The following is a 24,029-nucleotide window of genomic DNA, read 5'->3' as shown; positions in this document are numbered from 1 at the left end:
AGGGAGCATTTACTCAACCCCTACCCTGCCCATCGCAGCCAGGTGCTGCCCACACGAGGGGGCGGCTCTCCGCACACCTTGGCTCAGCCCACTGGCCCACCTCTGCTTCAGGGCTCCAGGACAAACCGTCTCTCTTCCTCTCAACAGCCCATCGCACATTTGATGGCGGCCATGCGTGTAGCCTCTGCCAAAACTGCCAGTCTCCTCTGGGCTAAATGTCTCCAGTCTCTCCAACCACCCCGCAGGAAGCTATCTCCAGGCTACTGCTCCCGCCTGCTCCCCCTAAGAGGGCCAGACTTCAGAAGGTCAGGCTTTCCCTCAAGCTCTCCTAGCCTGCTGGTGAGAGAGTCCCTTGTAACATTCTTCCGGGGGAAAGCTTGGAGATACATTCAAATGTCTCTAAAACGTTTATGCCCTTTGTTCTGTAAATTCCATTTTAGGAGTAGATCTTAAGCAAATAATCAAGTTTAATTAGATACGTCACACAAATGTTTATCAGGGTATTGCTTATAAAGGTAAAAAATTAGAAGACCCCTAGACAGCCATCACTAGGGGAAATGTTAACCACACTATGGCAGCTCCTACGTTTGACAGGCTGTGGACTATGGAAACAAAGGTTCCGACTCTGCCATTTACTGGCTGTGTTACTTCAGGCGAATTCCTGAGCCTCTCTATGCCTCACTATTTGTATAATTGGCATAATAAAACAATCAGTCAATTCAACAACGACAGTACCTGATAAATAAGGTAAATGCTTAAAATAAAAAAGCTTTGATTCTTATTATTACCGCAGGCCACAAAATATTACATAATTGTTAAAATGATGAGACAATGCAGGACATCTTAATAATATGAAAAAGTGAAAAAAAGGCAGATTACAAAAATAGGGTAAGAATGGCTACCTTTGAATAGTGCAATTATAGATAATTTGCATTTTTGCTTTGTGCTTATTTACATTTTCTAAATTTTCTGCAAAGAACATAAATTACTCTGGTGGACAAGAAGTATGTGTAACAGGATGGTCCCACCCCCAGCCCAGAGACAGGGCAGCCCTGGTCCCTGCCGTGACCTCCCTCGGGGAAGCCCCTCTGGACCCTGGACCTTCTCTTCCCACGGCTGCCCCACACTGAGTGGCAAGGTGGTAACCCAGCCCTGGGCCCGGCTCCCTCAGCCCAACTTGCATCCCACTTGGCCATTCCCCAGGGGCTGCTTAGGGCCCTTTCTCTTGCCAATGAGGAACGTGGGGCTAGTGGAGTGTGGGAAAGTCTGGGAAGGATCGTTGAGAAGGGCCAGGCCAGAGTGGAAGGTGTGGCCTAAGGTTCAGAGCTGGAAGAGGGCACCTCTCAGATGAGGGGCAGAAGCAAATCCCCCTGCGCATCAGTAGGGTAGGCAGGGGTGACTGGAGAGACCAGATTTATCCCACGTTGAAGAGGAATAGAGAGAAAGACTGAGAAAGCCAGTCAAGCATCCAGACGGGGTGCCCCCGGAGGGCAGCGCTCCCTGCCCCACCTCTCCTGCTCTCGGTGTCTGTGGCTCTTCTCACGGGCGCAGCCACGCTAGCCGGTCCCTCGGAGCCCCCACTGATGGCAGCCCCTTTCTGGATGCGGGGTGACGGCCCAGGGCAGAGCAGGGGTGGGGTGGGTGGGCAGCTAGAGGGGGGCAGGCAGGAGAGGGCAGAGAGCTGCGGGGCGGCCGGCTGGATTGTGGGTCACGTCCGCAGAGGCTGGAACAACAGCTGGGCTGCTGTGCCCGGGGGAGAAGCCCCTCCCGTTCTGGGAGGGCAGCCCCTCGCCCCCAGTGATCAGGAGCACCCCTCTGCCATCTGCAGCCCCTGCTGGCAGGACTGGAATGCTACTCTTCCACCCCAGGACAGTCAGCAATGAAACCGTCTGGGGACTGGCAACTCGGCCAGAGCGTGACCCACGGTGCATAGGAACTGCAGGCTCGGGGCGGGTCTGAGTCCCCGCCTGAGGTCCTCACATCACATTTATTAACTCCTGCGGTGAAGGGTTCAGCCTCACCTCCAGGCACAGAATCCTCACTTTCTAGAAAGAAAAGCAAATTCTACTAAAGCCAGAAACTTGCTGTCAAGAAACACTTCCCTTAAAGTGGTTAAGTAATAGCTGGGAGACCCCCAACGACAGTTTAAAAATGCCCACAGGGAGTGGGAGACGGGCTAGGAGAGCCTCTGAGGGCTCATCCAGGGCCGAGATGCCAGGAGTGCACGTGGCTGCAGGCGGCCAGCAGGAAGCCAGTCGCTCCGATGTGAAGCTGGGGTGAGGAGGACGGGTGTTCCCAGAGCAGCCAGCCCAGGGCTGTGCCACCCGGATCTGTCTGTGGCTGTGCCTATGTGTGAGCGTGCATTTGTGAGTCTGTGTGAAGGCACACACCTGGGGGAGGGCTTTGACTCCCACATGTGTGCCCCCGTGAGTGTGAGCACCCTTCGCTGCGTGAAGATGTCTCAATGTATGTACATCCTAGTGCATACCTACATGCCTGGCTTGGTGAGCTTATGTGTGTGACTGTCCCAGAATGTCTGTCTAGTGGTCTGGGCGTGCAACTTTAGTGTGACTCGATATGTGTGGGTATTTGGGCATGTGCACAGGTATTTCAACACACATGCATGGTATGGGATGTGTGCTCCTTGGGTTTATGGGTTGGCATCATCGTGTAGGTATGTGAGCACAAATACGTGTGTGTAAGTTAAAAATGGAAGGATATGTGTTTTGATGTGTGGGTCTGTTAATCTCACACATGTGTTGGTCCTGGCTCCTCTGTGCATGTTTATGGGTATGTGTGTCTATCCTGATGTGTGTACCATCTTTCTACGTGTGTCTGCATATGCCTGTGTATGGGTGTGGAGGAGAAGGGTCAGGAGAGGGTGGGACAGGCCCAGGTCTCCCTGCTGCTCTCTAGTCAGGAACAGCACTGCATGAATCGGCCACCTGCAAACCCTGCTTCTGAAGAATAAAACCCACCTCTCCCAGGCTAACACCCAGGGAACTCGTCAACACCCAGTAATCTGCTACGCTTGCTTTTCTCCAAATGTCTGAGATGGGCCATCTCTACCTCTGCTTTCTCTGCTTCTTTGCCTGGAGTTCCTTTACCCCGTCTGCCCCGCCCAACAAAATCCTACCCATCCTCTAAGGCCTAGAGCCAATGCCACCTCCTCCAGGAAGCCACGAGACCTATCCTCTAGCAAGATGTGACCATTCCTGCCTCCGGCTTCCAAGCAAATTACTTATATCCCTCACTAAGCACAGATCCTGCCCTCCTTTCATTGCAATGATGGGCACAAGCATTTCTTCCACTATTGGATGATGAAGCACTTAGAGTCAGGAACTTCACCCAGTTCTTTGCAGCTCCCTAAGTGCCTGGTTCAATATCTGGTGCATAGAGCCTGCAGCCAACGTTCACTGGGTTTAGCTACCCAGCAAGCTGAAAATGGAAATGACGTGTACTGTCTTGGAGTCTTTAGAACCGGGCAAGTACAAGATAAAGGCCTGCAAGTCTCTAGCCCTGGTGAGCTGCAGGGCTAGGAAAACCTATTATTAGCCTCTGTGGTCTCAGGTTCTGTGCCTAAAGGAGCCGCCTCTGGGAGCAAATGCCCAAGGTCAGATGGGACAGTTCTGCCAGCTTCTTCATTCTTGTGAAGCATGGTTACCTAACAACTGACCTCTCTCAGCAGCTGGGCACAGCTCCAAAGCCCTATCCACACTGGAATACATACCATCTGCTGCTGCAGCCAGGATAGAGTCCAGTTACAAATTTCCTTCAGCAACCCTACACACACACTCCCAATCCTGAGGTTTCCCCAGGGAGGGTGAAATTCTGCAGCCCATTCTGCCTGCCCACCAGCCAGATCTCCAGCATCCAGAGGAAGACCCTGGCTCACAGTGATGGGGAAGGGAGCAAGGAGTACTCTTCAAGGCCTGGTGCCAGGAGAAAGAGCCCCTGAGCAAAGAATTCAAGAATAAGAGTGGTGTTTGACTCATACTTTGGGCCAATATACCGGAGTGGCTAAAATTCGACTAAAAAATTGACAATACTAAACGTTGGTAAAGATGTGGTGTAACTGGAACATGTACACTGCTGGCGGAAGCAGGAACTGGGACAGTCACTTCGGAAGACTGCTGGGCAGTGCGCACTAAAGCCAGGCACACTAACACCTGCAGTCCGGCAGCCCACCTCCGGGCGCTCACCCAGCGGAAGTCAGCACTCACATCCACGCAAAGGTTTGTTCAGCAGTGACTGACTGTGCTCAGATTCATACAGACTTGTGAGAGGACCTGAAGGGCCAAAACAATTTTGAAGAACAACAACAAACCAGAGACTCACATTTCTGAACTGCAAAACTTATGGCAAAACTCCTGGAGAAGGAAATGGCAATCCACTACCAGTATTCTTGCCTGGAGAATCCCATGGATTCCCATGGATGAGCCTGGTAGGCTACAGTCCATAGGGTCGCAAGAGTCGGACACGACTTAGTGACTGAACAAGCACCACCACCACGATAAAACCACAGCAATCAAATCAGTGTCGTATTGGCACAAGGATAGACCGACCAACGAAACAGAATTTAGAGTTCAGAAATGAACTCATACGTCTATGGCCAACTGATCTTTTTTTCAAACTTTATAAACTTTTTATTTTGTATTGGGATATAGCTGATTGGGCTTCCCTCATAGCTCAGCTGGTGAAGAATCCGCCTGCAATGCAGGAGACTCCAGTTCGATTCCTGGGTCGGGAAGATCCGCTGTAGAAGGGACAGGCTACCCACTCCAGTGTTCTCGGGCTTCCCTGGTGGCTCAGCTGGTAAAGAATCCGCCTGCTCATTAACAATGTTGTGGTAGTTTCCGGTGAACGGTGAAGGGACTCAGCCGCACATATACATGTATCCATTCTTCCCCAAACCCCGCTCCCATCCAGGCTGGCACATAGCATTGAGCAGAGTTGTACAAGAGGTCCATTGGTTACCCATTTTGAATACAGCAGTGTGTACAGGACCTTCCCAAACTCCCTAACTATCCTTTACCCCTGGCAACCATAAGTTCGTTTTCTAAGTCTGTGAGTCTCTGTTTTGTAAGTATATTTGTACCATTTCTTTTTAGGCGTAGAAGGGATGTCAGAAGTATTTCTCCTTTTCTGTCTGACCTCACTCAGTATGACACTCTCTAGGTCCATCCACGTTGCTGCAAACGGCTTTATTTCATTCTGTTTATGGCTGAGTAATATTCCGCTGGATATACACACCACAACTTCTTCACTCATCCCTCTGTCGATGGACACTCAGGTTGCTTCCACATCTTGGCTGCTGTAAACAGTGCTGCAATGGACACGGGTGCATGCATCCTTTCAGATCGTGTTCTTCTCCGGATGGATGCCCAGGAGTGGGACTGCAGGGAAGCATGGTAGCTCTGCTTTTAGTGTTTTAAGGAACCTCCATACGGTTCTCCAGAGTGGCTATACCAATTCACACTCTACCAGTAGCGTAGGAGGGTTCTTCCTCCCCACAGCCTCTCCAGCACTTGTTGTCTGTGGATTTTTTGATGATCGTATGACTAATTGATTCTAGACCAGAGTACCAAAACTACTTAATGGAGAAAGAACAGTTTCTTCGACAAATGGTGCTAGGACAACTGGATTTACACATGAAAACCAATGATTTTAGATCCCTATTCCACATGATACACAAAAATTAACTCAAAATGGACCGATGACGTAAGTATGAGTTACAACCGCTAAATTCTTAGAAGAAAACTAGAAATATGTCTTCATGGCCCTGGGTTTTGTAATAGCTTCTTAGATGTGGAAGCACAAAAAACAAAAGAAGAAATAAATCGGAATTCATGAAACTTTAAAATTTATATGCATCAGAGGACATCATCAATAAAGTGAAAAGATCCGCAGATTAGAAAATATTTGCAAATCACATATCTGATAAAATCTTAACATCCGTAACATATAAAGAACTCCTAAAACTCAACAACAAAAAAGCCAAACAACAAATAGAGGATTAGAAAAGACATTTCTCCAAATAAGATATATGAAAACACACTTGATACCACTAACCATTAGGAAAATGCGAGTCAAAACCATAAAGAGATACTGCTCCATACCTATTAGCATAGCCACAGTCAGTAAAATGAAAGATAACACGTGCTGGTGAGGTGGAGACAGTGGAACCCTTCCACACTGCTGGCGGGAAGGCAATACGGTGCAGACACCGTGGAAAACCGTTTGGCAGTTCCTCAAAAAGTTAAACACAGAATCACCATGCAATCCAGCAATTCTAGTCCCACAGACATACCCAAAGCACTGAAAACAGGAACTCAAACAGATAGCTACACACCAGTGTTCATCACAGCATTATTCAAAATAGCCGAATGGTGGGGAAAACAAACACCAGAGTTCATCAATGAATGAAAGGATTAAAAAGAATGTGGTCTATCCAAACTACAGAATATTACCCAGCAATAAAAAGGAATGAAGCTCTGAGTCATGCGGAGACACGGATGAGTTCTGAAAACATGCCAGGTGAAGCAAGCAAGACACAAAGTGATAAATGTTGTGTCTAGAACGCTACGATTCTGCCTATATGAGGGACCTATGCGGTCAAATTCACAGAAACAGAGAGTAGGTAAAGGTCGCCAGGGGCTGGGGCAGCAGAGAATGGGGAGTTGCTGCTGAATGTTTACAGAGTTTCCACTGGAGTAATGAAAACATTTTGGAAATAGAGAGCAGTGACAGCTGTATCACATAATATCCTAAATGCCAGGAACAGTACACTTAAAATGGTTAAAACGGCAAATCTCGTGCCACACGCACACACGTAGTTACAGCAATAAAAAAGATTTTTTCAAAAATCACTGCAGCACCCTCCCCTGCTTTGCTGCCAAACCCATCAATATCAGACTACAAACAAATGCCTGTCAGGGATAAATGCGACAAAGACAGAAGATTTCAGAAGCGCTATTTCCCCAGAGGGCGATACTCTGCAAACCTTTGAGTGAGTTGCTGTGATGATGCAGTGGTGGAGGGATCTATTCGTGAAATTCCACCGACCTTGTCACTCACTTCCTGGGCCTGGCTGTAGAACTGGGACACGTCACCAGCCTCCAACGTGCGTCTGAAATCTCCTGAGAACCAGACTGCTTGTCTCTGACCCAGCACCTTCCCTCCAGGCCCCTCCCCTCCAGGCCCCTCTCCAGATGTCTTTAGTTCCACCCTCTCCACTGCTGACTTCAGCTTCTGTCACCCAGTAGGTAAAATATATCCAGCACACTGGCCTAGGGCCTTTGCCCTGAGTTCTTTGCCAGACTTCCAAAGCTGGCTGAAATATTTAACCTTTAAAGAGAAGCCCTGGATTGTTCAGGCTACGGCAAGTGAAAGTGAAAAGTGAAGTCGCTCAGTCGTGTCCGACTCTTTGCGACCTCATGGACTGTAGCCTACCAGGCTCCTCCATCCATGGGGTTTTCCAGGCAAGACTACTGGAGTGGGTTGCCATTTCCTTCCCCAGGAGATCTTCCCCACCCAGGGACTGGACCCGGATCTCCTTCACTGTAGGCAGATGCTTTACCGTCTGAGCCACCAGGGAAGATAGACGCCAAGAGATGTGCTATTTTAAAATTTTTAAAATTCCACTTGCCAAGGTACCAGTTCACCTGCACTCATCACCAGTCTCCCTTCCCACACTGCCCCTTAAGAGGGAGAATGATCTGTGCGTAGTTCACTTCCCAGCCAGACCGATGACTGCAAACACCTAACTGCCCCACCGACCCTCATGAAGACGGGGCTCCCCACTGACCCCTCCTCCCCAGCAGTTAGGCAATGCTATTTTGTGTTTAGCAGCCCACCACATTCCCAAGTTATATTTTGGACTTGGTCTCTCTCAAACTCCTAAAATGCATATTTTTCTTGGTATCTTGGAGGGGTACATAATTCAATAACTATTCACATCATCTTTTTTAGTGTATGCCTATAAGGCTTTCTGACTGATCTTTTAAATGAACACACCAGAATTTTTACATTCGGATGACTACTGACTCCTTCCAAGAAGTCCCCTTGGGAGGCTATATACATATTCCAACAAGGCACTTGCCTGTCCTTAGAACATTCCTGAAGCTTCTCTTTGGAACTGCTTTCAAAGCCGATAGCATAACTTTTGATGGGCCCCCAAGGTGGCAAATGTTTATCCTATGTGGGTAGATTCGATTTTTTTTCTTAGCTTGAAAGATAGGGCTAAGAATGGGAAAGAGAGCTGGTGACGCAGTTGGGAATACTATTTGATGTTAAAAGCGGAGAATTACTATTATCGAGGATAGATCTCCGAACACTATTCCTAGGAGGATGAAACAAGATTCTGAGCACTGGCCCCCTTATAGGGATAAATACACAGCCCTCAAATGGTGCAGTTTTGGAGGACAACACATGTGTGAATGAGTAAGATCTGGTTATACAATTAAGAGCAATCTGAAATCACGCTACTGTCACCACAGATCCCTTGCTGTATCCACTCACGTCACTGTGTCTGGCTGGGTGCTGCTGCTGCTGCTGCTAAGTTGCTTCAGTCGTGTCCAATTCTGTGCAATCCCCAGAGAAGGCAGCCCACCAGGCTCCACCATCCCTGGGATTCTCCAGGCAAGATCACTGGAATGGGCTGCCATTTCCTCCTCCAATGCATGAAAGTGAAAAGTGAAAGTGAAGTTGCTCAGTCGTGTCCGACTCGTAGTGATCCCATGGACTGCAGCCCACCAGGCTCCCCCGTCCATGGAACTAGAAACTTTCCAGAAGTGGCTGCCAAAGCCAACGGCCTAGAGTGGGCACAGGGAGCAGGCTGCCTGCTCTCTAAAGAAGACAGAGACTGGGACGTGCAGAGATGCGGGCAAAGTCTGGCGGGTCCTCGTTAAGTTAAACACACGGACTAGAAACTCCACTCCTAGGTATACATGCCAGAATCCTGAAAACAAGTGCTCAGACAAAAACGTGAACACAAACGTTCGCGAAAGCACTATTCACAAGAAACGAAATGCCTACCTGCAGATCAACGGATAAACAAAACGTGGTGTATACAGATGAATTATAGAGCCACACACAGGACCTGCTACAGCATGAACGTACCTTAAAAACATCGTGCTAGGTGAAAGAAGCCAGTCACAACAGGCCGCAGAGCACACGATTCCATTGCTATGAAATGTCCAGAAGAGGTGTGTGCAGAGAAGAGATGGCCAAGGGCGATGGGAGTGATGGAAGGGGTCTGGAACTAGACAGTGGTGATGCTACCCAGCAGTGTGAATAAACGAAATGCCACGGAACTGTGTATTTTAAAACGGTCAATTTTATGTTGTGGGTATTCTACGAAAAGGAGAAAAAGACAAAAGAAGTAAGTGGGCAGGGTTTCTACGCTCACCTCTGGCAAGAAAGCACTTTGCAGAGGGCAGCGGTGCTGGCGAGGGCTGGCGGAGCACACAGGCAGCAGGGCCGAGAGCCTCACAGGTGCGAGAGGAGAAGGGGTGCCGGGAGCAACCACCACCAACACCAGCCAGCCCGCAGCAAACGCAACTCAAGCCATGTGTGACAAAAGATCCCCTGTGGTGAGAAGCAGGGACATTTCCCAAGACAAAGCCAGAGGAGAGCGTTTCTAATTCAGCTGGTTTCCCTGTCGACTCTCATTTCTGCCTGCGGCATCCTGACTGGCTGCCTAGGACAGCACTCCTGTCTCTTCTGGGTCATCAGCGCAGGGAGCCTGGGGGCTGGGCCGGGGGCAGGGAAAGAGCTGTCCTTCCCTGCAGATGAGATTCTTCCCTCCACCAGCAGCTGCTTGTCAGGAGGGCAACCCAGGCCACACTGCTCTGCAAGGCACCCCTCCCCTCCTCCCCTAGCTCCCCGAAGGGCTCACGGACGCTCCCGGCGCCTCTCTGCATGGCCAGCTCAAGGCTCGAGCAGGAAACACACACCAGTCAGGCAGCTGAGGCTGCTCTCCAACCACCGGCCCCCGGCAGCCTCCAGCTTAGGGTATGTTTTCCTAATCTTCATGCGTGAGGATTTACAAATCCAGAGAACAGACAAGACCCTTAGCAGCAATTACAAGACTAATAACATTAAGTCTTAAATGGTTATTACCAACCCGGATCCCTTATTAGTTGTGACAGTCAGTGAACTGGGGAAGCAGTGAATTGTAGTGCATATGAAAAGTAACTTTGTCTCTCTGGCTAAGGCTCAGTGCAGCTGCTGGACCTGAGACCCAGGCTCTGGGAAAGACGGGAGAGCAACCCAGGCATGTGAGGCCTCCTCCTGACTCAGGGATTACCGGAGGCCGCCTTCACACCTTGCACACTCAGCACCAGGGGGGACTACAGACCTCCTGCGTGCTTCTGGCGTCTTCCAGTCCCCTGAGGTCGGGAGAAAGGAACGAAGGACCAACTTCTGTCGCTACTGACTGCAGCGCAAGGATGCCTCAGGCAGGGGAGGCACTGCCCAGCAGCCAGGCTCGAAGGGACCTCCCCACAGACGGCAGCTCCAAGCACAGCGAGCGTGACAAGGAGCTGATTCATTCCACTCGCTGGGAGATGGCGAGGTGTAGCGCGAAACAGGCGGCAGAAAAAGCAGCACCCAGGGCGTCTGCACTAAGGCGAGGGGCCCGGCAGCTGAAAAGGCAGTGGGATGACCTCTGAGAAAGGAGTCAGGCCCTGATCATTCCCCCTAACTGTGGACACGCGGGGATGGAGACGGGGCTGCTACAGCTCCTGTGAGGATAACATCCCCACAAGAAAAACGAGGGGAAGGCGAGGGAGGGCGGGAGGAGCTGAGAGGGGAGGGGCAGCTCAGAGAGGCAACTGTCAGGCCAGCGTTGCCATGACGACGCCCTCCTGCGTGGCACCCAGGAATAAATTATTGATCGTGGACACTGCTTTCCTGCCTGCCCACAGCCCCCAGTGCCCTCCTGGCTGCCACCATTCATCTCCCCTCCTCCACCTGTTCTGCGTTTGGCTGAAAGAGGAACCAAACAGGAACCCAGAGACATCACAGGTCCCCAAGGCCCTCCCCGCACCGCTCTGCCCCCCGTCCTTCTCACCCTGGCTGCCCTCTCCACCCGTCACAGGCTGAACCACGGCCCCCAACACTCTTATGCTGAAGTCCGAACCTCCAGAACCTCAGAATGGGACAGAATTCAGACCTCCTGAAGAGATAATTACAGTAAAATGAGGTCCTTAGTGCGGGCTCGAACCCAGCATGACTGGTGTTCTTATGAGAACAGAAGGCGGGACGCAGGCATGAGCAGAGGGAAACGCAAGCAAGGACCCGGGCGAAGGGGGCCGTCCCAAGCCTAGGGGGAGGCGCGCGAGAAGCCGGCCCTGCTGCTGCTCTGACCTTGGACTTCCAGGCTTCAGAACTGGGAGGAAACAAGCTTCTGCTGTTCAAGTCACCCAGTCTGTGGTACTTCGTTATGGCTGTCCCAGCAATATGCCACCCAAATAGGACCCCCTCAAAGCCAGCTGCCATTCTGGGGTGCCAACCAAAATGGAAACATCATCTCAGCAGCAGAGTCAGAGAAATCAGAGGTGCCATGTGTCCATGCAGCGGGCTTCCAGGGGCATGAGGCTGGGAGACGGGATGGCCCAGCCCGGAAAGCGGCCGGCAGACTCAGTGCCGGGGAGGCAGGCTGCTGCAGGCATCCCGGGCTCCTCTGCTTGGGCTGAGCACAGCAGAGTCACCCCACCTCCTGGGCCCCGTGCCCTAACCTGAAGAGCACAAGGCTGCCCTGAGGGCAGGACCAGTGCACAGCAAGGGATGAAAAGAACCAGAAGCGGCCAGGGCCTCCAGCCTGAGGTGAGCAGGCTTAAGTCCTACTGGGAGAAAGAAGCACCTGCTCCTCGAAGTCCAGGGTGTAAAACTGTGCAGAGCAATCTTCAGGTCAAAGGACAAGCACCAGGAGGGAGACGTGAGTCACTGGACTCCCAGGGCATCACTGCGGGAGCACAAAATGGTGCGACCGGTGGAAAAAACCGTTTGGTGGTTCCTCCGCCACTTAACCATAAATTACATGAGCCACAATTCTACTGCTAGGCAGACACCTCCAGAACTGAAAACAGGCACCCAAACAAGTGCGTGTGCACAGTTTCACAGCAGCCATTCACAAGGGCTGAAAGGTGAAACAGTGCAAAGGCCACCAGCGGCTGAACTGATAAACAGGTTATGATATATGCATGTGATGGAATATTACTTAGCCATGAAAAGGGACGATACACGCTACAACGTGGATTAGTGAAAGCCAAGTAGAAGAAGCCAGACCCAAAAGGCTACACATTGCATGGTTTCTCTGATATGAAATGTCCAGGACAGGCCAATCCATACAGACAGAAAGCAGATGAATGGTTGCCAGGGGACAGGGGAGGGGGAAATGGAGAACAAGCGCTCAACAAGTGGTATGGGCTGCTCTTCTGGGGTGATGGGAGAGTTCTGAAGCTAGAAAGAGGTGGTGGGGCAACACGGTGAATCTACTAAACACCACTTTAAAACCGTTATGTCATGCAAATTGCCTCTCAACAGATTACTTTTTTAAGTTAAGCCCTAGGTATATGGGTAGTTAGGCGGGTGCTTCCCAGACATTTCCACTCGTGCGCACACACGCACAGACACGAGCAGGGACTGCTCGGCCTCCCTGCTCCACACACGTATCCTGCCCTGCTGCTACAGGTTTCCTCACTCGTCCCTCTCGCTCTGCCTATTAATCATCCTCTCTCCTTTTCTCCACGCATCAAAATACTGCTGATCTTTGCACATCAAGCTCACAACCTGACTTTTCCACAAAGCCTTCCTCAACGACCCCAGTCAACGGTGGACTTCCTCCCTCCTAACCCCACTGCGGTTTATCAGTTGCCAATTGAGTCAATTATGTTCGCGCATGGAATGGCCTTCTTGAGTCTTTTTCTGCGTGTGTAAATCTCGTTCCCACATTAAGATTATAACCTTGAGGAAGACACTGAGCTGCACACATGTGCTCTATCTGCTGAGGCCTAATACAGCCTCTGCCATGCTGCAGAAACCCATTCCTGGAGGCAGGCGGGCTGAAAGCTGATCCCAGCTCCATGTCTCCCTCACTAACTAAGCCTGAGTCCCAGGGGTCCTCTTCTAGGCTCCCAGTCAGAGTTCTCCAAGCACTGTAAGGAAGGTCAAATGCAGCAGCCTTACAGGTAAAGAATCCTGCACCCTGGGAAGCATGAGGCCACAGAAGGCACTCGTCATAAAGCACACGCTCCATAACTGCTTGATGAGCACGGAGAGCTGCCCGCACAGCAAACCCCCAGGTTCCAGCATCCCTGAAGGCAGTGGGTCTGGAGAAGCAGGTGTCAGCACAGCCAGGCCTGGAGAGGGTCCATCAGAAACCTGTGTCTCTCCAGGGACTCCCCAGGGGACTGAACGGCTCTGCCTGGACCGGGGTGGAAGGGGACCCTGCAGGAGGACAGACTGGGGCTTCTGGCTAAACACACCATCACCTGAGGGTCCCCGCTGAGAAAGAGGAGTGGAGATGCGCCCAGGTAAGTATGCAGAGTACATCATGAGAAACGCTGGACTGGAAGAAACACAAGCTGGAATCAAGAGTGCCGAGAGAAATACCAATAACCTCAGGTATGCAGATGACACCACCGTTATGGCAAAAAGTGAAGAGGAACTAAAAAGCCTCTTGATGAAAGTGAAAGAGGAGAGTGGAAAAGTTGGCCTAAAGCTCAACATTCAGAAAACGAAGATCATGGCATCCGGTCCCATCATTTCATGGCAAATAGATGGGGAAACAGTGGAAACGGTGTCAGACTTTATTTTGGGGGGCTCCAAAATCACTGCAGATGGTGACTGCAGCCATGAAATTAAAAGACGCTTACTCCTTGGAAGAAAAGTTATGACCAACCTAGATAGTATATTCAAAAGCAGAGACCTTACTTTGCCGACTAAGGTCTGTCTAGTCAAGGCTATGGTTTTTCCTGTGGTCATGTATGGATGTGAGAGTTGGACTGTGAAGAAGGCTGAGCACTGAAGAATTGATGCTTTTGAACTGTGGTGTTGGAGAAGACTCTTGAGGGTCCCTTGGACTGCAAGGAGATCCAACCAGTCCATTCTGAAGGAGATCAGCCCTGGGATTTCTTTGGAAGGACTGATGCTAAAGCTGAAACTCCAGTACTTTGGCCACCTCATGTGAAGAGTTGACTCATTGGAAAAGACTCTGATGCTGGGAGGGATTGGGGGCAGGAGAAGGGGACGACCGAGGATGAGATGGCTGGATGGCATCACCGACTCGATGGAAGCGAGTCTGAGTGAACTCCGGGAGTTGGTGATGGACAGGGAGGCCTGGCGTGCTGCGATTCATGGGGTCGCAAAGAGTCGGACACGACTGAGTGACTGAACTGAACTGAACTGAAGGGCTCCCCTGGTGGCTCAGAGAGTAAAGAATCTGCCTGCAATGCAGGAGACCTGAGTTCACTCCCTGGGTTGAGAAGATCCCCTAGAGAAGAGAATGGCTTCTTCACTCCAGCATTCTTGCCTGGAGATAACCATGGACAGAGGAGCCTGGTGGGCTGCAGTCCATGGGCTTGCAAAGAATCAGACATGACTGAGTGACTAACACTTTACCACTTTCAAAGCAGATCTATGCCAAGCTGGGACTGTGGTTCCTGCAACCCTGAGACGAATGAATGACCAGGGGAGGACTGTCCAGGCTGGAAGGACTCCAAAGGGGTTCACCTCCACAAGGATTGCAAACCGAAAGAAGATACTTGTCCTCAGGCGGCAGCAACCAAAAGGTTAATCCCAGAGTGGTGCACACCCCCAGTCCAAGGGTCCCCGCCCTCCTCAAACTGTTCCTCGATGTAGGTAATTAGGTCAGCTTAGAGGATTTCCCGGTCTGGAGGGTAGGGGAGGCAACGCAACGGAGCCCCATAGTCCCAGGCCAAGCTCCCTGCTGAGCCAGCCCTTCCCACAAGACAGGGGCTCATCTCTGCAGTGGAGGGTCTGGCACCTCCCAGGTGGAGGGTCTGCCGCAGAATGAAGGGGCCTGGCTTGAAAAGTGGAAGCAGTTGGGGCCACTTACACGCAACCCCCAGTCACAGTGGGATGGTCCTCGCCCAAGGGTCAGAATGAACAAGAGAAAGAGAAGTGGCAGGATCTGGGCTCCTGCTGAGAGGCTATGATCAGGTCAGACATAAAGCTGAGGGCGGAGAGGAGCCTCATGGCAGTCGGGGAACGGTCCAGCAGCAAGATTACGCTAATGGTCAAGTCTAGGTGTGAGAGACTGTCAGGAAGCTTGCTAACCCCACTCAGAAGAGCAGGAAAGAAGCTAATCAGCTCTCCTGTGGTCCATATGTCTCCAATCTCCCCACCCCGCGCCCCCCCATTTCCTACGGTGGCAGAGTCGCAGGCAGAAAGGGTGTGTCCTGAGAACCCCACTGAGAAACTCATTCACACCTTCACCATGGGGAGTCCTTCTCACTCTCCAAGTGGGCAGGTCAAGAACATCAGAGACTTCTCTCAATATGTCAGTGAGCTGTGGAGGGGCTGGCTGGGCTTGACATCATGCCAGGAGGTGCGCACTGTGTGAACAGCTGCATTCAGCACACACACACACAGCAAACGCCTCCCATGGACAGGGACAGAACACAGAGGACTGGTTCAGGGTTACAGCCCCTGTGCTTCAGCTGGCTGCATCTTAAAACTGCACTCCCCAGAGTAGGGGAGCCGGCTACGGAGTCTTGACTATAGAAAGATGCAGAAAGATGCTCTAGGCTGGGCTCGGAGAGGAAGGTCAAGTCTAAATGGGGTATATGAGGAGACACACACACACACAGGAAATGACCAAAGCTGAAGAGGATTAACATATAAAAACATAAGCTAATGTGACTGTGGGAAACGAAAAGCAATCAATTATTTGCAGCAAACAGCTTACTTCTGAGCCTGAATGAATTCAGTGGGTACCCCACTTCTAATATGGGTTCCAAGTATATGTAAAAGCATTCATTTTCAGCCTCAATGAAAGAGAAGTTAAGGAAGATAATCTGTGCAAAAATGACATGTAATCAGTCATTCATAAACCTAATGTGGACCGTAGATTATCTAGGGTTTGCACTTTCTGTGACATTGCTTCCCATCTGTTAATGTGGTCAGAAAAGCAGCAAGCCAGGCTGGTAGGAAGTGGCAGGGAGACAATGTCTACTGACCCAGCAGAGGATGCTATAAGCGACGTGAGGCCTCAGATGCGTCCCAAGGCCAAGGGCCATTACACCAGGCTCCACACCTAATGGCCACCAGACCACGTCATTAGTGCTTCTTTCAAACATGCAGCTAAAATTCTGATGGCACAGAAGGCACGCAACCAGCTCACCCAGCAGAGGCATGCCTAGGAGACTGGCGAGAGGGAGCACTGCAGCAGTGTTCCCAGGAGTTCCAAGACCAGGTCCCACACCCATCCATCCCTGGACTGACCTTTGCCAAAGACAGCTTTTAGCTGGTGGGAGAGGGGAGAGCAGTGACCATTTGGCCAAGCTCATTTCTGAGCCCCACTGGCAGGCTCCAGCTGTGCAGGCCAGCAGAGCAGGCCATCATCCCAGGCCTGGGGTCAACTGGCCTCTACTTAAACACTTCCTAAGACACAGAGTTCACTTCTTGCAAGGCTTCTCACTCCACTTCCTATTTGGGGCCAGCTCTTAAAGGGTTAGATGATATCTAAGATCCCCTCCAATTCTCTGATCCAATCCGAAGTTCTTAAGTAAGTTGGACAGAATGTTGCTTGTTGTAGTTCTGACACCTGGACCCTCAAAGACCGCATCCAATCCTATCTCCATAAACAACCTAGGAGGAAGGGGGCACACTGTGTTCACCAACCCCGATGTATCATTTGAAGAACTGTCACATTCTTCATGGTTTTCAGACCCCACACCATCCTAGAATCCTAGTGGAACCAGAAGGTACCTTACAGGTTGTTCTTATTAATGGTTCTCATCTTTCTAGCATGTAATCATGCCAAGGAAATGCTGATATAATTTGACTATTTTTGCATACTTTTAAGTTTAAAAGTATGCTGTTTTAGATCAGATTCAGTCAGTCAGTCCGTTCAGTCGCTCAGTCATGTCCGACTCTGCAACCCCATGGACTGCAGCACGCCAGGCTTCCCTGTCCATCACCAACTCCCAGAATTTACTCAAACACATGTCCATTGCGTCGGTGATGCCATCCAGCCATCTCATCCTCTGTCATCCCCTTCTCCTCCCGCCTTCAATCTTTCCCAGCATCAGGGTCTTTTCCAATGAGTCAGCTCTTCACATCAGGTGGCCAAAATACTGGAGTTACCACTTCAACATCAGTCCTTCCAATGAACACCCAAGAATGATCTCCTTTAGGATGAACTGGTTGGATCTCCTTGCAATCCAAGGGACTCTCAGGAGTTCTCTCCAACGCCACAGTTCAAAAGCATCAATTCTTCAGTGCTCAGCTTTCTTTATAGTCCAACTCTAACATCCATACATGACTACTGGAAAAGCCATAGCCTTGACTAGACAGACCTTTGTTGGCAAAGTAATGTCTCTGCTTTTTAATATGCTTTTTTTTTTTAACAAGTATGCAGATGTCATTTATTTGGTCCATAAGTACAGTATAGTTGTATTTGAGTTTTACAAAACATCAAATATAAATAACCTGAAACTGTAACAATACACAAAAATTGGCTTCTTACACAGACATACCAGGCAGTACAAGCTGAAAACTTGAGTAAATTAACAACTGTTTTACATTAATATACATAGTGCCAGTTAACATTTAAAAACAAGTTTCAATGCATAGCACTCGATACTTCTTTGAACCTGTTTCAGTCAGTTAAGAGTATGAAAATGGTTAGATCTAGGCTAAAAATAATTCTTCTTCTAACCAAAAATAAAGGCATAATATTTATAACCAGGTATCACCTTTACTAAACCACAATATTTTAAAACTGTCAAATGATACCTAAGGGTATTTACATTAAAAAGGCAACATGCATTGTGTTGTTTCATCTCATGGACTGGTTATGCACATACTTTGTTCAAAGGGTTTTAAAACTATATTCCTACTTTCAATATAGCATACTGCAATGTTTCTAATAGTTCTAGCAAAATGAATGCTTTCAAAGAGAGCAGAATCATCTTCAAGTCACTGGTGTCAATTTCCTCCCTTTGGAACAAAGGACGTAACAAATAACCTGGTTCTGCCCAGAAGGCCTTAATGGAGTATAAGAGGTTCCGTTCAGAGGCATTTCTGTTCAATCTAATGCTATAACCTCATCAAGCTCCTCTGCCTGCTCTATGCGTGACCTTTTCGCACTGACACTCTCTTTCTCATCTAGCTTCCTCTTGCGACTTCTTTCTTCTTCACTGATATCAGCATTATTTGAGGGACCTTCTTCATCCGAATCAACTATGAGCACATCATCTTGCTCTTGTGCTGTGGATGTGGAAGGCTGAGCTCCATCATCGCTGCCATTGGTTATGCTTTTGGCGGCATCTTCAGCTTGCTTGGGCCCCACTTTTTCTGGAGCATCACCAACAACTTCAAATTCAACATCCTTTCCTAGGTCTTCACTATGAAGGATGTTGATCAATAAAGTGTAGTCCTGAAGGAAGTCATCTGCTTGAAGTCGGCTCCCATTTCTAATTCCAAGTTCTGACAATTTCTTGTGATTATTAGCTTCTGTCTCTCCCTCTTCTGAAGATATTAGGATTGTTCCTTTTCCATCTTCAATTTGGACATCTGGTGCTACCATAGCAAATTTTTCTTTCACAATCTTATCTTGTAAGATGAGAACAGTCAGTTTATGAACATTCAGCCGCACGGTCACCTCTGGCTTGCTGGCACATACGTAACAGTTAGGGTTGGGAGCATGCAATGCACAAGGCACAAGAAGCTTCTTTCTTGGGTTTGGTTGGTTATTCAAAAAAATTGTTCTACACTGGTCTATTTTTCCTGATAAAATCTTCAATCCTTCCAATACTATCAACCCAGCAATCACTGCATTAGTAGTAGCGATAGCAGGAATAATGTTCCCTGCCATTGATTTGATATCGAATCTGCTTTTCATATTCATACTGAAAATATGCATCCTGAGATTTGCAGCAGAGGTGACAAAATCCATTGCAGATGGGTCATCCTTGTCCCATATGAGCTCAGCTCCATCCCCCTTTTCTGCTAAATGAACTCTCAAAGTCTCAATGCTCTTTGAAAAAAGACACGCATAGCTCTTGACATCTAGAACCTGCTGGTCTTTCAGACCTAACTGGGGTTCATTTTGTTGATCTGATGCACTGGTTTCTTCTCCTTGACTTTGCACTTCAGCCCAATCCAGTGGAACTGGAGGTTTCCTTTTCCGCCATAGTTTGTCCATCGTCAACAGATACCTGCGGTCATCTTTAAAAAGCTTGGTAGAAAGCTTACCTGGATCATATCCAGTTGATTTAGCCCATTCCTTGGTGGGAACACGTTTAATGTCACCGTCTTCGTTAGATTCTCTGGCTCTGGCTTCGGCTTCCACTGGTTCCCAGGGAGCTTCAGGGTCAGCTCTGTCAGGAGATACTCCTTGATCAGCATCTTCTTCTCCAAACAACTGGTTGAACAAACATTTCGCCCAGACAATGCAATGAATAGGTTCTGAAGGCGTGTTACGAACTGTACAGCCAGGAAAAGTTCTCTGGGTTGGTTTGGGATGACATTCATAACACTCAGTCCCACCCTTTTTGATGGTGGTTACTTGCCCAAGATAACCAGCAGTTCCACTCTCAATAAGAGGGACATCAGCTGCTAGACACATTCTATTAACATGGTTGCGGGCAGCTCTGTTATCTAAAGCATTCATAACCAATATAAATCGTCGAAAAAATCCCACATTATAGTCAGGGTTCATGGTGCTGTCATGGTAGGCTATGATATTAGCTTTCGGGTAAAACTGCGGTACACTCTCTTTGGCAACCTGGGCCTTTGATCTTCCAACATGTTTCTTTTGAAACAAAAGCTGCCTGTTGAGGTTGCTGACATCAATAGTATCCAGATCAATCAGGTCGATGTGGGAGAAGCCGGTGAGCACGAGGTTTTCGAGGAGCTCGCAGCCGATGCCGCCCGCCCCCACCACCAGGACCCGGCCCCCGGCCACGGCCTCAGCCAGTTCCCGGGGCAGCCCCCGCGACAGTGCCATGGCGGGACGACCGCGAGCCGCGGCGGAGGCGGAGGCGGGAGAAGTGGGCCGCGGCCGGAAGCAGGTGGGGGAGGGCTTTAATATGCTGTCTAGGTTGGTCATAACTTTCCTTCCAAGGAGTAAGCGTCTTTTAATTTCATGGCTGCAGTCACCATCTGCAGTGATTTTGGAGCCCAGAAATAAATAAAGTCTGACACTGTTTCCACTGATTCCCCATCTATTTCCCATGAAGTAATGGAACCAGATGCCATGATCTTCGTTTTCTGAATGTTGAGCTTTAAGCCAACTTTTTCACCCTCCTCTTTCACTTTCATCAAGAGACTCTTTAGTTCTTTACTTTCTGCCATAAGGGTGGTGTCATCTGCATATCTGAGGTTATTGATATTTTTCCCAGCAGTCTTGATTCCAGCTTGTGCTTCATCCAGCCCAGCATTTCACATGATGTACTCTGCACATAAGTTAAATAAGCAGGGTGACAATATATAGCCTTGACGTACTCCTTTTCCTATTTGGAACCAGTCTGTTGCTCCATGTCCAGTTTTAACTGTTGCTTCCTGACCTGCGTACAGATTTCTCAAGAGGCAGGTCAGGTGGTCTGGTATTCCCATCTCTTTCAGGATTTTCCACAGTTTATTGTGATCCACACAGTCAAGGCTTTGGCATAGTCAATAAAGCAGAAATAAATGTTTATCTGGAACCCTCTTGCTTTTTCCATGATCCAGCAGATGTTGGCAATTTGATCTCTGATTCCTCTGCCTTTTCTTAGATTAGATTACTATCAAAACTTTGATAAACTGCGGTTGTAACACAATCCTTACTAATGGTTATTGTAGGAATAAACTGAACTCTCCACGTTCCCAACTTAACAAGTTGCCCAATTAGTTCAGGTTAACTAGACTTAAAAAAAAGCACACATTTTTTAAAATTCATTTTTTGGCCGTGCCAGGCACAGGATATTAGTTTCCTGAGAAGAGACTGAACCTGGGCCCTTGGCAGTGAGAGTTCACATTGCTAATCACTGGACCATCAGGGAATTCCCTGTTGACACATTTTTAGATGGTATATTATATCAAGTCGGGCTTGGTGAAAAAATTATACTAACTTAATCAAATGTTAAGATATAAAAATAATCAAAACCTGCTCTCACATCCTGAAGTTGGAACTTCTTATTCTTGGTTGCTCTGTTAAGTTTGAAATTTTGTTTCTGTAAGAGAAAAGTGTTCAGACTAATTTACATGCATTTCTCTTTTATAGGTGTAAATAGTGTTTATTCCCAGTGAATGAAAAGCTACTTTAGGTATAATTATCACTTTTTCTGAGTACTAGAAACATCTTGATGTGCTATATAAAAATTCTGGTCAAATGATTACAATATGGTAACCACCATCTTCAGGGAAATTTGTAGAATTATTACTGTGTTCCCCATTAGCTCTCTAACGTTCCATATGTTTCCTGTCTCCACTCATGGTTCATTATGGATAAAAGAAACCATAGATGACTATGAAGAAAAGCAAATTAAAACTCTGAGAGCAAAAGCACCCTGCAGCCAGCAGGGTTCAGCAGGTAATACAATACATCACTAACCTCCAAATCCTCACCCCTCACATACCAGCAGAGCCCAATCTGTCTCCTATTAAGGAGGAAGAAACAGAATAGAGCTATTAACTGATTAAAAGCAGAAATGAAGTCAGACGACACTTTAACTACTTGAGAGTCCCCAGAGTTTCAGAATCACAAGGTAGGAAAAGGTCTTGTTCAACCACAACCTCATCTATGGCTACACTGAATTTTTTAGTGAAGAAACCGAGGTCTCCAGGCAAGGATTTAGCTGAGGTCACCTGAGAGTCGGGGCGGAGGAGGCTCAGGACCCAGCTCCTGACTCTGGGTCCTCTGCTCTCCCTGTGAGCCTGGCAGTGCCAGGGTGGCTGCAAAGCCATCTGAGGGTGAGGCCCTGTCAGGGGACCAGAGAGGGGAGCGGGAAAGAGCTGCACAGCACGCAGACCCTCCCGTCTGCAGGCCACCCCACAGCCAGGCGCAGCTCCCCGCCCAGTACTCGATCAAAGTAACGAATGAAGCCGCAGCGGGTCAGGGTGTGTACTCCTGCTTCTGCCTCTCCCCGAGTCAAGGGGTGCCTGTTCTTGTCCCCTTTCCAGAGTCGGGACAGCTTCTATCTCATCAAGAAAGCAGCTTCTGAAGACCCAGCTGCTGGCACTTCCTGGAGCATAAGCGGCCCAGGACACAGTGTGGTCCACCATGCTGTCTCAGCCCCTTCGACTGCTGCAACAAAATCCCGCAGGCTGGCCGGTTTACAAACAACAGATACTTCCTTCTCACAGTGCTGGAGGCTGGGAGTTTTAGGTCAGGGTGCCGGCATGGTCAGGTTCTGTGAGCAGCCTCTCTTGGGACAGACGTCTGCCTTCTCACTGCATCCTCACGTAGTGGAAGGGAAGAGCTAGCTCAGGGATCTTCTATAAGTAAGGGCACTAATCCCATTCACGAGGGTGCCACCCTCCTGAACTCCCAAAGGCCCTACCTCGTAATACAATCACCTTAAGCATTAGGTTTTCAACCCAGATACTTTGGCAGGGGTAGGGGGCGGGGACACACACACTTTCAGACCACAGCAGGCCCACACTTCCGAAAATGAAAGAACTGGATTAGCCATCCTCCGAGTTCGGTCCCTGAACCAGCAGTAGCGGATCGCTGCTAGCTTGCTAGAAATGCGCACTTCAGGGCCCCGCCCCAGAACGCCTGACTCAGAAACTGTGGGGGCGGGGCCCAGTGGCCAGTGTTCTAAGAGGCCATCCAGGGTACAGCGGCGCAGGCCGGTCTGAGAATCACAGACTAGCCTGTGTTCACGGTCCCTTGCAGCTCTGACAGTTTCTATCCCAGCCTGAATAATGAGATGGTGATTTGGATGACGACGGCATCCACAAACACTGGCAGAGTTGTCGCAGCCCCAAGCACTTTCTGAACACTCCACGTAAAATGACTCAGTGCCCCAGTGGAAGGCGATCTCTGGAGGGAGGCGCAGCTGCAAGTGGCTGCAGCTGACATGCCCAAGAGTGGGGCCACATCCTCCCACTCAGGGGCTGCTGCCCTCGAAGCCTTGTCCACAGGCCCCAGCGGGAGACCCAAGCAGCAGCCTTTACCCAGGCCAACTGGCCTCCCTGAGCCGCACCTGCCCTCAGTACTCTGGACTCTCTTCCCAACTCATCACATCTGACTTCTATACTTTGAACAATGCAGGAAAATTCAAATAATGGCTTGCATGGTGTTACTACTAATTATTTGATTTATTAACAGCTGGGGCAGGGATGATCGTGTCTTTAACTTGCAGGTGAAGAATAGAAGCTAGGCAGCAGCTGTGACCAGCAGTGAGGCATCCTGAGAAGGGGCAAAGGATCCTCCATGACCCTGTCCGTGTCCTCTGTTCCCAGCAGCCGACTTCTGGTAATACCTCTCAAACCAGGAGAAGAGCAACTGAAAACATACACATCACCTCTTAATGACTGTGATTTCTAAGTGCTTGGGGTTTTTGGTTTGTTAATGCTTTTCAAATTTTATAATTTTACCTTTATAACCAGAAAACTTACATTTAAGAAACATAAAATGTGGATTTCTATACTTTTACTGTATATACATTTTATTTTAATACAAGTTATTTAAAAAAATAATAACAAAGGGGAGTGCATCCAACCCACTGAGTCCTGCTGATCCCTGCTACAAGGTAGCATCGGTTTTCAGGCAGGATGGGTGAAATGGACAGGATGAGTTCTCCAGATTTCCCTGGGTGGGGCTCTGGGTCCCTGAGTCTCTGTGTGTCCCT

At 49.1% G+C, this 24,029-nt stretch overlaps 2 protein-coding genes across 2 annotated transcripts in view; both read right to left on the bottom strand.

The window, feature by feature from the left end:
- NFASC (neurofascin) overlaps window positions 1–9,165 on the bottom strand; it is a 165,702-nt gene extending 156,537 nt beyond the window's left edge. Inside the window, exon 1 of the mRNA XM_052654213.1 lies at window positions 9,121–9,165. Coding sequence (XP_052510173.1) covers window positions 9,121–9,131 — 11 coding nt within the window. The 5' untranslated portion in view covers window positions 9,132–9,165. The remainder of the gene's footprint in view (window positions 1–9,120) is intronic.
- Window positions 9,166–18,277: 9,112 nt separating this feature from the next.
- Window positions 18,278–20,200, bottom strand: LOC128061830 (SUMO-activating enzyme subunit 2-like). The gene has a single exon (XM_052654214.1). The coding sequence runs from the start codon at window positions 20,198–20,200 to the stop codon at window positions 18,278–18,280; it is 1,923 nt and encodes a 640-aa protein (XP_052510174.1).
- Between the last annotated feature and the right edge of the window lie 3,829 nt (window positions 20,201–24,029).

This window comes from Budorcas taxicolor, chromosome 16, assembly GCF_023091745.1.
Source record: "Budorcas taxicolor isolate Tak-1 chromosome 16, Takin1.1, whole genome shotgun sequence".
Lineage (NCBI taxonomy): Eukaryota > Metazoa > Chordata > Mammalia > Artiodactyla > Bovidae > Budorcas > Budorcas taxicolor.
Note: the sequence above shows the minus strand (reverse complement) of the source record. Positions and strands in the feature narration are given on the sequence as shown.